At 42.3% G+C, this 13,933-nt stretch overlaps 1 protein-coding gene across 1 annotated transcript; it reads left to right on the top strand.

Moving 5' to 3' along the window:
• Positions 1 to 134: 134 nt before the first annotated feature.
• LOC144371656 (uncharacterized) lies at positions 135 to 7,739 on the top strand. The gene is made up of 2 exons (XM_078034040.1): positions 135 to 6,767; positions 7,403 to 7,739. Exons 1-2 carry the CDS (start codon positions 6,393 to 6,395, stop codon positions 7,415 to 7,417), a joined length of 390 nt encoding a protein of 129 aa, XP_077890166.1. The 5' UTR covers positions 135 to 6,392; the 3' UTR covers positions 7,418 to 7,739.
• The last annotated feature ends 6,194 nt before the right edge of the window (positions 7,740 to 13,933 follow it).

Here is a 13,933-nt window from a genome sequence, read left to right as displayed (position 1 = left end):
GGTGACATATCTGTAATCCCAGATACTCAGGAGAATGAGGCAGGAGGATGGCAAGTTGGAGGCCAGCCTCTGCTACATAGTGAGACCCTGTCTCAAAAAATAAAAAGGGCTGGAGATGTAACTCAGAGTACTTGTCTAGTATATGTGAGGCCCTGGGTTCAATCCCCAGAACCCAAACCAAAAAAAGTCATCTAAGAGCACTGTTTAGCTTCATATAAGTCACTTATGAAAATGGAAATAAAGACCCAGAAATACAGACCAACATTTACATCTCCTAAAGCTGTTTGACAAGTGACTTTTTCATGAATTCTTGGTTCTATTTCACTAACTAGAAGGGCAGAAGAATTGGAGGTGGAGATTAGGGGATTGTCTGACTTCCTCTTATGAAACTGAGTGATACTACTCTGTCCTTTCCCCCAGACAGCCAGGGATGGTACCAACCAGAAGACTGGCATCTGCTCTGGTATTGGGCCAAGGCTACTTTCTCTGCCTCATGCAGAGGCAAGCCTCCTCAAGTGAGAGTGTCTGTGCTTTTAGAGGGCAGGCAATTGATGGCTGCTACTGGGTTCCCAGAGAAGCAACTGGACAGGCAACTGTGGTAGATACTGTCAGTCAGGAAGCAGGGAGATTGGGAGATAGCAGCCTTTCTAGAATTCCATTGGTTCTGAATGTCCCAGGCCTGGGGGTGGAGTGAGATTTAATTTCTCAGCCTGGCAGAGCCACAGTGGACAAATGTTTGCCATACTTGGAAAATAAGGTTTTTCCAATATGGACAGGGTGTATGGCTGTGTGTCCACCCTAAAAAGTATTGCAGAACAAATAGTATACAGAAAACCAAAACCAAAACAACAATGAGAAAAGGTGCTATGGGCAAGGAAGGTGTCATGAGACAAAAACTTCAGATACTGGAGCCATTGGATATTGATAACAACTGAACTTAAAAAGTTTAAAGGGAAAAAAAGAGGTTTGGAAACACCTGCAGGGAATAGGAAACTATAGAAAGTGATAAATCCAAGGTAGTAAATCTGAATTGGAACTATCAGCATGAACTCATTTTTATCATATATATATATATATATTTTGGTTGTAGAGTGACACAATACCTTTATTTATATGTGGTGCTGAGAATTGAACCCAGTGCCTCACACATGCTAGGCAAGTGCTCTACCCCTGAGCTACTACTTCAACCCCTTATTTTTATTTTTCTAAAAACTACAGATTTTCTTTATTTGTCTCCTGAAATGGCCTGGAAGCAATGATAACCCCGTAGCAGGTGGCATCAAGACTGTGGTCTTGAAATGTTCCCACTGAGGGGGAACCAGGGCTCTCTGGAGAAATGACTTATTTCAGATATGAGGCAGGAGGTGCTCACAGTAAACTTGAAACATCATCTTAGAAAGGTAAACTATCAAAGACCTTGAGTTTTTTTTTTTTTTTTCAGGAGGATGCAGCTAAACACAAGAGAGAAATCTAGCTGTGACATCTGTTACCCCACGGTCACCAGGGTTAATTTAGCAGATCTAGCTGGCTAGCTGGGTGTCCTTTTTCCCACTTCTCTATATGCATCCCTCCTGAAGCTGTGTGATCAAAGAGGGTGGCCCACCCTTGTTCTTTAGTCAAGGATATGCAAGTAGGTGTGCTTCCCTGCTAGAACTTCCAAACAAGCTCTCAAAGTTGCTGCTGGCATAAGCATATGGGAACAGCAAAAATAATAATGGATCTTCCTGCCAGCTTCCCTACTTGTCCCTTCTGCTTCCATCTTTCGCTCCTGGGCACCCTTGAGCCCAAGGGCCTCAAGTGAGGGCAGTTACACTCTGGAGGGATTTGGGACAGTGTGAGAGAATGATCCTCCATTGAGTGTGGTAGTGTCCTGTGCAAGAAAGTTTTTTTTTTTTTTTTGTACCAGGGATTGAACCACTGAGTCACATCCCCAGCCCTTTTTTATTTTTATTTTTTATTTTGATACTGGGTCTCAATCAGTTGCTGAGGCTTGCCTGGAACTTGTGATCTTCCTGCTTCAGTTTCTTTTTTTTTTTTTTAAAGAGAGAGTGAGAATGAGAGAGAGAGAGAGAGAGAGAGAGAGAGAGAGAGAGAGAGAGAGAGAGAGAGAGAGAGAATTTTTTAATATTTATTTTTTAGTTTTTGGCGGACACAGCATCTTTGTTTGTATGTGGTGCTGAGGATCGAACCCGGGCCGCACGCATGCCAGGCGAGCGCGCTACCGCTTGAGCCACATCCCCAGCCCCTGCTTCAGTTTCTTGAGCTGCTCGGATCATAAGTGCGTGACACCATGCCTGGCAAGATTTGCTTTTTTAGAGTCTATTTTATTAATATGTTTGATAACAGGGCTAGGGTTGTGGCTCAGTGGTAGAGCACTTGCCTGGCATGTGTGGGGCACTGGGTTCCATCCTTAGTACCACATATAAATAAATAAAATAAAGATACTGTGTCCATCTATTACCAAAAAATTAAAAAATGTTTGATAACAGAATGACAAAATTGAGAATAATTGAGAATTGTGTCTGCCAAGGGTTTTTTTTTCAGTGCTGGGGATTAAACCCAGGGCCTTACAAATGCTAGGCAAGTGCTCTACCACTGAGCTACATCCTCAGCCCTGCCAGGGTTCTTAATACTTATAAAACATCTTATAGTCAGGCACGATGGTACACGCCTGTAATCCTAGCAACTCAGGAGGATTGCAAATTCAAGACCAGCCTCAGCAACTTAGTGGGACCCCAAGGACTTAGCAAGACCCAATCTCAAAACAAAAACAGAAGAAGTTGGGGATGTGGCTCAGTGGTTAAGCACTGCTGGGTTAAATTCCCAGTACCATTTTTTTTAAATAGATAAAAATCCCTATATTCCTATATCACACTTGTAGGCAGCTTGGTTTTTAGTTTTATTTCCTTTTGTTTTTGTCTTACTTAAATCAGTATAACTGAATGTACATAGATTAACTTAATAGGTATACTACTTTATTCCAAGAGAGCTATTCATATTTATGAACAGGGAGCTACTGATACTTACCATAAATATGATAATCTGTCATATCTCACTGTGTAATTGTCACAGATTTTATATCTTTTTTTTGTAAAAAAGTGGAGTGTAGCCATTATATGAAGATTTTTTAAAAAATTGTGCCAGTATTACTTAAACATCATTTATTACTAAACTATCTTTGGTGCAAGATTAGGAGGCATGAAATATTCTTGAATGTGGTGGCAATGATCATGAGGTGAGATAAGGCAAGTGAATGGTACTGAGAATAGCATACAAGCTGTGAGATGAGTTTAATGTAGACATAAAGTTATAAATTATCTTTAGGATGTGGGGATAAAACCAGTTATAATAAAGAAATATTGATGTTCTTCTGTATATATCAGATATACCTTCTTTTTCTGTATTATGGATGAAACAAAATATTTTATTTTGGTACTAGGGATTAGAACCCAGGAGCATTTTACTACATCCCCAGTATCTTTACCATATCCATTGAGCACAGTCCTAGCCCTTTTTATTTTTTTATTTTGAGACAGGGTCTCGTTAGGTTGCTTTGGGCCTTGCTAAATTGCTGAGGCTGGCTTTGAACTTGTGATTCTCCTGTCTCAGCCTCCTGAGTTGCTGGGATTACAGGTGTGCACCGCCATGCCCAGGTAAAATGTTTTATTTTTAATACAATCAATAAGATACTTTTTGTATTTTATATACTTAGTTTTATTGTAATCAACATGCTAATTGTACAAATTAATGATTTTACTGTGCTCTTTCCATACATGCACACATCACACCTCGATCCCCACTCCCTTCTCCCTTCTCTTGTCCTCCACCCAACATCTCCTTCTCCTTTCTTAATAGTCCTTCTTCTACTTCCAGGTAAGCTCCCTAAGACCAACCCTGTGGCCCTATGCCTGTTACAGCTGTAGTGCCCATATATTTTCTCTTATATGTGCAGGTGGATGCTGAGGCTGGCTGTTAGGGGATTGAGAAATCAGAGCTTTAGGTGTCAAGTGGAGCTGAAGTGTTAAACTGGAAACTTGGAAGATGCATAAGTTTTCTAGGGCTGTTGCTACAAAGTGTCACAAACTGGGTGGCTTAAAAGAATAGAAATTTATTCTCTTATAGTACAGCAGGCCAGAAGCCTGATATTAAGGTGTCACCATGTCATGCTTTCTCTGAAAGTTGTAGGGAAGTTGTTGCATGACTTTCTTCTTGTTTCGGGTGGTTGCTGGCCATCCTTGGAATTCTGGTCTGATAGACATATCACTCCATGTTTGCATTCATCTTCATATTGGCTTCTTCTCTCTCTCTCTGCCTTTTTCCTTCTTTTAAAAAACAAGGGTATCAGTTGTATTGCATTTAGGGCCCATCCTACTTCAGTATGACCTCATCTTAATCTGATGATGCTTACAAAAACCCAAATTCCAAATAAACTCACATTCACAGGCACCATGAGTTAGCATACGCCACTAAGTCTGGCTTGCTCCTAATTCCTTTTTCTAATATTTATTTTTTAGTTGTAGGTGGACAAAATATCTTTATTTCATTTTTATGTGGTGCTAAGGATTGAACCCAGTGTGCTAGGCAAGTGATCTACCATTGAGCCACAACCCCAGCCCTTGCTCCTAATTCTTGATTGACTCAGAAGTACAGAAGGTTAGGGAAATAAAGGAAATCATATATGGTTCCTGGTTTCCATGCATACTTGCTATTTATATAAGGTCATTAGTAATGTGCCTCTGTTTAATTTGTGTTCTCTCTCTTTTTTCCCCTAGTCCTACTAAATGTGTCCCTGTTGTTTGTAGAATACTTCCTTATTCTTCTGGGACAGATATTCCAGTTCATCTTGTACTTTCTTTGCCTTCCTCTGGAATTGGTCATTTGTCTAATGAGTTGTGTTTTCTTTAGAGAAGAATGCTAATTATAAATCAAGATCCATGCCTGATCCTCTGCAATTGGGAGCCCCTTTTATCTTTGTCTTCAGCAATGAATATTCCCTACTATAGCACTGATTTCAATAGCCCTTGACCATTTCCTTTGTTCTGAGCACCACACTATAGCCCAGGACAGCATCCTTCCCTCTCCATTGAGATGCTACACAGAAACTGGGAACAATGAGCCAATGAGAGATAGAGATGGAGAAAAACCTAGAACAATGTTGTCCTTTAAGCAGCCAACAGAAAAGTGATGTAAAAATAATGGAACTGTTATGGCTGAAAAAAACAAGAAAAGAAAAGATGATGAAGATACAGATGCAGAAATGATGAGTCTGAGGACAAGGATGACAATGAGGATTTTGTCCAGTAGGTTGTTGGTAAAAGCTGTCTTTTCTTTAAGCTATTTATCTTGCCCATTACCAGTCTCAAAACTTTTAGAGAACAGAGATTTCAAGACTTTAGGGGATTTTTCATTTTTACCTTTTTTTTTTTTTGGTCATTGAACATCTAGACAAGGAGGCAGGGCAGACATACATAACAGCCTTGTATTCAAGGAACTACTTCTGCCCCACACTAGTCCTGGTCCAGTTACCTTCTAATATAATAGTGTCCCTTGCAGACACATGCCTCAGAGGCAATGCTGGCCCCACCCTGCCCACCTCCAACTGTACCTTTCCTGTTGACTTGACCCACTTCCACACACAGAAATAGACCAGTGCCCAAGGGGTAGTAGCTTCTCTCTACAGCCCCTGGTCTAGCTGAAGGAGTAAGGCTCACCCTAGCTCCAAGAACTTGCCTAGGTGCTCCCTGAGGATGGGGACAGGTAGCACCCAGGAGTGGCTGCTTTGCATCCCTGGCCATGTGTCCCCAGGACTGGACCACATGTGGGAGACAGGACCAGTTTGGCCTAGAGAAGCCTGCCTCCCTCACATAACAGAAAGACATGGGACCAGTCAGCAGGGGCATCAGGCATCTTCTAGGACTCCCTGGCGTGCTTGGGGTGGAGTGGGATTGAAGGGAACCAGTCATATGCTAAACAGTCTCAGGGGTTAGTGTTTGGGCACGAGGACTGGGGAACTGGCCGTAGGTAGGCTGTATGTAGCAACACTGGGAAATCCATACGGCCTACTAGTGTCTGAGACTCCAGGTAGCGCCCACTTTTCAGAAGCAGCCTATGGGGGTCTGTTTGCGCAGTCGCACTAGATCTGCCTCGCCTCCTATTCTAGAGGGTGGAGCTTTATGAGGGAGTGATCATTGGTTAGAAAATATAGGGGTTCTTCCGGGTCATGTTGGTGCGAACCAATTACAGGACAGGAGGCCTTGCCAGCGGGTGTGTTTGCGCAGGCGCTCTGGATATCCCGCATTACATTGCACTAAGAAACGGAGCTTCGTGTTGGGAGTAGTAGGTCACACAGCTTCCGGTGGAAAAGGCGGGAGTATTTGGGCTCCCTGAGGCTGATGAAGGAGGAGCCATGCAGGCAGCAGAAGAAGGTGCAGGTGTCGCAGTGGTTGCAGCGGGTGGTGCCGGCGGCCAGGTCGGGCCGGTTGGCCCTGGTGGTCCTGGGGGTCCTGAGGGTCCTGAGGGTCCTGAAGATCCTGGAGGTCCTGCCGGTCCTGGTGGTCCTGGTGTCCCTGGAGGTCCTGGTGTCCCAGGAGGTCCTGGTGGCCCAGGAGGTCCCGAGAATCCTGGTGATCCTGATGACCCTGGTGACCCTGGTGGCCCAGGTGACCCTGGAGGCCCTGGTGTCGCAGGAGAGGCAGATGCTGCAGTTGGTGTCCTTCCACACGCGCCAGGGCCTGGTGGAGATGCCGCGCCAGCCGCTGGAGGCCCAGGTAACTGATTGTTTCAGTTGTATCCTATTTCAGGATCCTTCCAGTGGTCTGGGCAGCTAGGGGACAGACCAGGGATAGTTGGAGGGGTTTTCCTCAGGCAGGTGACGACTGAGAGAGGAGCAGGAAAGAACTGTAACTGTAGAGTTTGGGCAGGGCATGGCCTGGGCAGAAGGATGGGGGAAGTGATGGGGAAAACCAGCCCAAAGGGAGTCAGGGGACAATGGATGATGCTGTCCAGGGTAGCCTAAGGGTATCAGGTGGGAGGTGGCAGACAACAGAGGCAAGCCTCAGAGTGAGACGAACACCTTGAGCACAGGTAAAATCAATAGTGTGGGTGATGTCTTTACCAGTATCTGTACCTGCACACTGCCAGTCTTTCCCATTGCCTGTGGACGCACATGCTGATCTCTGAGGGCCAGTTCAGAAGAAGCTCAATGTGAATGGCCCCATCTTTGCTGTGTCAGTTATACAATGGGCTTGGTAGAAGATGACAGCAAGTGGCCAGGGCTAGTCTTAGTCCAAGGGAGCACTATAATGAAGTCTGAATAAGGGGAGTGCTCTGCACCTGTGTGAGGAGGCAAAACAAGGAAAGTGCCCCTCCTGCCCCCTTACTTGATATTCTCTTTCCCTTTTAGATGATTAACTGCTGAAGATCCTGGCCAACTCCAAACTTTCATTTCCTTCTGTCTTGACTGGCTTTCCTTGGTGGTGTGGATCCTGCAGCGCTTCGTGCTCCCAGTTTTCACTAAGCCTCAGCAGGGAGAATAGGACTAAGCTTTACCTTGAGCACCATTTTAGGCAGTAAATCCTTCCCTTGGCTGATGATTCCTACAGTAAATACTGTAGGCTATCCTACTTTGCTTTGGGGGGGGGCTATTTTTATTTTTAAATTTGGCTCCTAGGCTTTAGGATCTATTTGTTTTGTTTTGTAATCAAATGTTTGTTACTCCAGAAAATAAATCTGAGATGCTATTCCAGTGTCTTTGTTTCTTTTAAGATCCAGAACCTCCAAATATTCTTGCCATTGTTCTCAGGTTTTAAGGGAGGTTCTGAGATTCAGTTATTCTAGCAGTACAAGGTAATTGAAGACAATTTAGGAAATAGAAGAAAAATAGTCAATTGGGTCCTATCATTCAGCTTTAACTACTGTCAAGATTTTGGAATATTTTCTTAGTATTTTAGTTGCATATAAATATATAATCCCTAAGACATGAGCCTTGCCAAGAGTGGTTGGAAAGTAAGGAGTGATGTTAGCAGAATATCATTGGAGGGTCCTTGTTCCCTACTCACTTATCCTAAGCTGCACCACCCAGGGTACATAGTATTTGGAAAACATACTGCCATTGTCAGATAAAAACCTGGTGAACAAAGAGCTGATGACAACATGAAATTGAGATTATCCCAAGAGACTCCCTCTAAAATGCAAAATGCCCCATAGGTCATTACAGTGTATGTCGTGGGAATACATTTTAACTCTAGTAGCATTAGTGGACTCTGCTGTGCTAAGAGCAGACCCTGAGATTGAGAGAAATCTCCATCAACATTGGATGTTCAGCCAGGCATGGTGGTGCATGCCTGTAATGCCAGTGGCTCAGGAGGCGGAGGCAAGGAGGATCATGTGTTTAAAGCTAGCCTCAGCAATTTAGTGAGGCCCTACATAACTCAGTGAGACCCTGTCTCTAAATGAAATACAAAAACAAGCTTGGGATGTCACTCAGTGGTTAACTGCTCCTGGATTTACTCCCAGTACCAAAAAAAAAAAAATGCTTTTAGGCAACTTGTTTGTGTGTCTTATTTTTTTTCAGTGAAAATATTCATTCAGGGGCTGGGGTTGTGGCTCAATGGTAGAGCGCTCACCTCGCACATGTGAGACCCTGGGTTTGATCCTCAGCACCACATAAAAATGAATAAGTGAAATAAAGGTATTGTATCTAACTACAACTCTAAAAAATAAATAAACAAACAAACAAATAAATAAATAAATAAAATATTCATGCAATCTCTCAAAACATGATCTGCTTTTATTTCCACTCACCCAAACATGCTTTACATTATTATCTTTTCCATCACATCTGGGATCACTCCATCCTTCCAGTTGCTCAGGCCAAAATCCTTGGTATTGTCTCAACTCCCAATTTCTCAATCCTATTTGTTCTATCTTCAAAATATATGCATAATCAACCAGTTCATAATGCCCTGAATACTACAATATGTTGATGTAAGCCACCATCAATACTTGCACAAGTTATTATGACAGGCTCCTCATGGATTACCCTGCTTCTTTTGTGCTCATCCCTACAGTCTAGTCTCCACGCAGTAGCCAGAGGGATTGAATTCTTCCTGAAACATTTGCTCATAATGTCCTAATGAATTGTCAACACTTTTCTCTAACTGATGAGACAAGTAGATGGAAAATAAAGATGCAGATGATTTGAGCAACACCATCAATCAACTTTTTTTCCCCCTGGTACTGAATATCGAACCCATGGGTGCTATATGACTGGGATACATTTTTATTTTTTGAGAAAGGGTATCACTAAGTTGCTGAGGCTGGCCTTGAACTTGTGATTCTCCTACATCAGGCTTCTGAGTCTTTGGGATTATAGATGCATGCCACCATGTCCAGCACCATCAATCAACTCGACCAATTCACACTTTGTAGAACACTTCACTCAATAGCAACAAGAACAACAGAAACACAATACACATTCTTTTCAGGTGCATATGCACTCTTCATCATGGTGGACTATATATATTCAGGACCATAGAACATGTGTCAACTAATTTAAAAGGATTGAAATTATATACGGTATGTTCTATGACCATAATGGAATTAAAATAAAAATTTTTTTTAATGAGGAAAAAAATCACAACATTGTTATAGCAAGCTTGGGTTGCTGCTATGTTTTGGATGTGATCTGGCTCCCTTATCCTCATGTTGAAATTTGATTCCCACTGTAATGGTGTTGGAGGAGGTGCAAACTTGGGAGGCTGAGGCAGGAGGTTCACAAGTTTGAGGCTATCCTCAGCAACTTAGCGAGATTCTAAGCAACTTAGCAAGACCTTGACTCAAAATAAAATAGGGTGGGGATGTGGCTTAGTGATAAAGCTCTGGATTCAATCCCCAGTACCAAAAAACAAAACAAACAAAACCCATACTAGAACCATGTCACATGGTTACCTCCAGCTGCAGGGGAGGCTGGCAAGAGAGTATTAGTTCTATAGTCTGCTTAGTTGTCTGACATCATGGTCTATGTGGTTGCCTGTCTCTTCTTTGCTCTTTAGTTGAGCTATTTTTATAGGTATCTAGTTCTCATGTGAAAGAGCTTGGAGAAGAGAGAGTGAGAGGGTATCAGAGCCAGGCAGTGCTGAAGTCAGTCCTATTTCAGAGGAGAAAGAGTCTCCTTAGAAGTGGGACTTGGTCTGGAAGTCCCAGTGGAAGCAGAGGGAATGCCAACCCAACTTCCCCAAGCTGAAGGATATGAGCAGCTTCCTTTTCTGGTGGACCAATGGTGTCCTAGGAGACACCTAAGGTTCAGTCAGGGCCAGAAATAGATGAAAGCTGAGACAAGGTGCTGAGCTAGAGTGGGGGCTTGTTGTAGAAAGGGTAGAAATTAGACTTGCTGTTTTAGCCTGAGGTGCACAAATGAACACTGAAAGAGAAAGAGCAATGTCACCAAGGCCTTTCTGTTGTGCCAGCTTGATTCTTTGGTATAGAAGAAATTCAAGCTTCAGGTGAAAATATTTGGATCTGGGATGTCCCTTAAGAGCTAATATTCTGAAGCTTTGGTCCCCAGTGCAACAATGTTCAGAGGTGGGGCTTTTGGGCAGTGACTGGATCATGAAGACTTATGATTAATCCTCATCAGCAGATTGATCCATTGATGGATTAATAATTTGAATGGATTGTCGGAAATTAGTGGAAACTATAGGAGATGGGACCTAGTTGAAGAAAGTAGGTCAGTAGTGGCATACCTTGGAAGGTTATATCTTGTCCCCTCTTCCCCCTGTGCTTCCTGGCTCCTGTGAGCTGAGAAGCTTTGTTCCATCATGTCCCTCCTCCAAGATGCTGTGCCTCACCTCAGCATTGGAGTCAGCTGCCTATAGACTGAAAACTCTGAAACTGTGAGCCAATATAAATCTTTCCTCCTCTAAGTTGTTTTTCTTAGGCATTTGTCACAGTGACAGAAAAGTCACTCACCCAGCTGGTATAATGAACCATGTGGCTATCAACATACCTTGTGAACATACTGGTAGCTGAATGAACTTCTTGGAAGTGGTGGAAACTATATGCAGTAGGGCATGGTTGGAGAAAGTAAATCATGGGGTAGGGGGTGCCCTGGAAGGGTATTTCTTGTCCCCAGCCCCTTTCTTTCCCTCTCTTTCTCTTTTTCATAGCTGCTATGGACTGAGCAACTTTCTTCTGCCATATCCTTCAACCATGATGTTTCTGTCTTGGAACCAGCCAACCGTGGACTGAAATCTCTGAAAATGTAATCCAAAAATCTTTCATCTTAAGTTGTTTTTCTCAGGTTTTTTTTCCAGCAATGAAAAGGTGACTAACACAATGTTCCTAATGGTTCCTTCAAACTTTCATATTCTATAATTCTAAGTTGAGTACTTATGAGTCAACTTTGCTTCTGTTCTCTCAAACTTGCACAGTGGTTGTCATAGGGTTAGAGGAATGGGACTCATGGTAAAATGAGGAGGCTCAGACAAAACTGTTCACAAGTCCAGCAGGTTCCCACCCCAGGAAATAACACCCAGTGTGTTCACCATGCCCCAGGACCTGACCCTCTGCTGGGCTGGTTCAGAAATCCAGCTGCATTACAGCTGGAACTGAATCCAGACAATTTAAATCAAAGTCTGAGCAACTGACATGTGCACTCAAGTTTATGGGCACTGAAATATAAAATCCAGGCAGCAAATATCAAGAACCAAAACAGCAACTGTCAGGTAGATCTGCTCATCAGTTGCCTAGAAATGTTATAGGTGCTTCATGGGGACCCTCAGAGTGACTCAAGGGCTTGTGTCCAGAGGGTGAGCCTTTCTTAATTTGAGCTGCCTCTAAATAACCATTTGTCTGAGATATTTAAATCACCTGGGACCTGAACCCCCGCTCTACCCACTGTACTCATCTCTCATCTGAGGCCTCATTCCCTGAGGTTCTCGGAGTATCCTCATTTGTTTGGCTTATCTCTTGCATCATCCCTCCCAAAGGTGTTTCTTCTATTCATTGTGGTGCTTGTTTACTCCCTAAATTCATACACAGAATCCTAGAGGAAGGCAAAAGGAAGGAGATCTTCCTGGGGTCAGGGGGAGGAAACGTGCAGATTCTCCTGCCTTCTCTTGAAAGGTGCTCCCATTTAACACCCAAACAGGGCTGTTCACAGGGCACCAGAATCATGAGGAGGAGCAACAAATGAGGACCCCATGCAGACAACAAGAAAGATGAGTCTCTGAGATGGAGATAGAGAAGGGACAGAACATGGCCCTGAGGGAGAATCAGTGCTACTTGCATTTGTACTTATATGTCCATCATCATTCACCAGTTGATGGAAATTTGGGTTGTCTCCAAGTTGCAGTTCTTATCAATAAATCTGATATTGAATTTTATATACAGGTCTTTTTAAATTCTCTTGAGTAAATAACAAAAATGGGATTGCTGGGTAATATGGTAAGTGTAAATTTAACTTCATAAGAGAAACCAACAAACTGTTTTCCAGTGTTTGTACCAATCTACATTTCTGCTAGTCATGTATGAGTTTTCCAATTTTGCAAGTTTTATTCTTCATTCTGTTTTTTTATTTAAGTATTTATTTTTTAGTTATAGGTGGACACAATAACTTCATTTTTAATTTTTTAATTTTTATGTGGTGCTGAGGATCGAACCCAGTGCCTCATGCATGGTAGGCAAGCACTCTACTTCTGAGCCACAACCACAGCCCTTATTCTTCATTTTCATGTGTGGTTTTCCTATCCATTATCCTTTGCCTTTCTATACCAATTTTGGAATAAGTTTTAATTTCTACATGATTAAGATTTGAGGGATTGTACTATAGATATTGTGGTGAGTATGAGCACTTTAAGATTGGGTCTTTCAATCTATGCAAAGTATATTTTTCTCCATTTCTGTAAGTGTTCTTCAGTTTCTCTTTTCAATAGTCTGTAGTTTGCACATATTTTATCAAATGCTTCACTATGTGGTTCATGTTTGGGAATACTATTGTAAGTGATACTGGTTTTTAAAATTTCACTTTTTTCTTCTTTTGCACATTACTTAAGGATTTCACATATGTGTGGGCATGGTGGCACATGCCTGCAATCCCAGCAGTTTGGGAGGCTGAGGCAGGAGGATCATGAGTTCAAAGCCAGTCTCAGCAACGTTTTTTAAAAAATTGATTTTATTATTTTTTTTAAATACACAACAACAGTGGAATGCATTACAATTCTTATTCCACATATAGAGTACGATTTTTCGTATCTCTGTGTATAAAGTATGTTCACGCCAATTTATGCCATTATACATGTACTTTGTTTTTTTTGCATTACAATTCTTACTACACATATATACCATGATTTTTTTCATATCTCTGTTTGTATATAAGGTATGTTGACACCCAATTCAAGTCTTCATACATGTACTTTGTATAATGATGACCATCACATTCCACCATTCTTGCTAATCCCCTGCCCCCTCCCTTTCCCTCTCACCCCTCTTCCCTATCTAGAATTCATCTAATCCTTCCATGCCCTTCCTCCCCACTCCACTATGAGTCACCCCCGTTATATCAGAGAAAACATTCGGCATTTGTTTCTTTGGGATTCAGCTTCAGCAACTTAACAGGCTCTAATCAACTCAGTGAGACCCTATCACTAATAAAAAGGTCTGGAGATGTGGCTCGGTGGTTAAGTGCCCCTGGGTTCAATCCCTGGTACTACTACTACTACTACTACTACTACTACTACTACTACTGGTACTACTACTAATTTTAAATATGCAAACATGTCAGAAAAAAGATGGTTCTATTTCTTTTTTCTAACCTGTACAACTTTTATTTTCCTTTTTAACCTAGTTTATCATCTAGGATCTTGTATTAGTCATGGTTCTCTAGAGGAACAGAATAGACAGGAAGTATAATTACAAAAAGGGGACTTATTAGGTT

This window comes from Ictidomys tridecemlineatus, chromosome X, assembly GCF_052094955.1.
Source record: "Ictidomys tridecemlineatus isolate mIctTri1 chromosome X, mIctTri1.hap1, whole genome shotgun sequence".
Taxonomy (NCBI): Eukaryota; Metazoa; Chordata; class Mammalia; order Rodentia; family Sciuridae; genus Ictidomys; species Ictidomys tridecemlineatus.
This window is presented reverse-complemented; position numbering and strand designations above follow the sequence as displayed.

What these genes read in the sequence shown, in the direction of transcription:
- LOC144371656 (XM_078034040.1), top strand. Translation starts at nt 6,393, where the DNA reads ATGAAGGAGGAGCCATGCAGGCAGCAGAAGAAGGTGCAGGTGTCGCAG.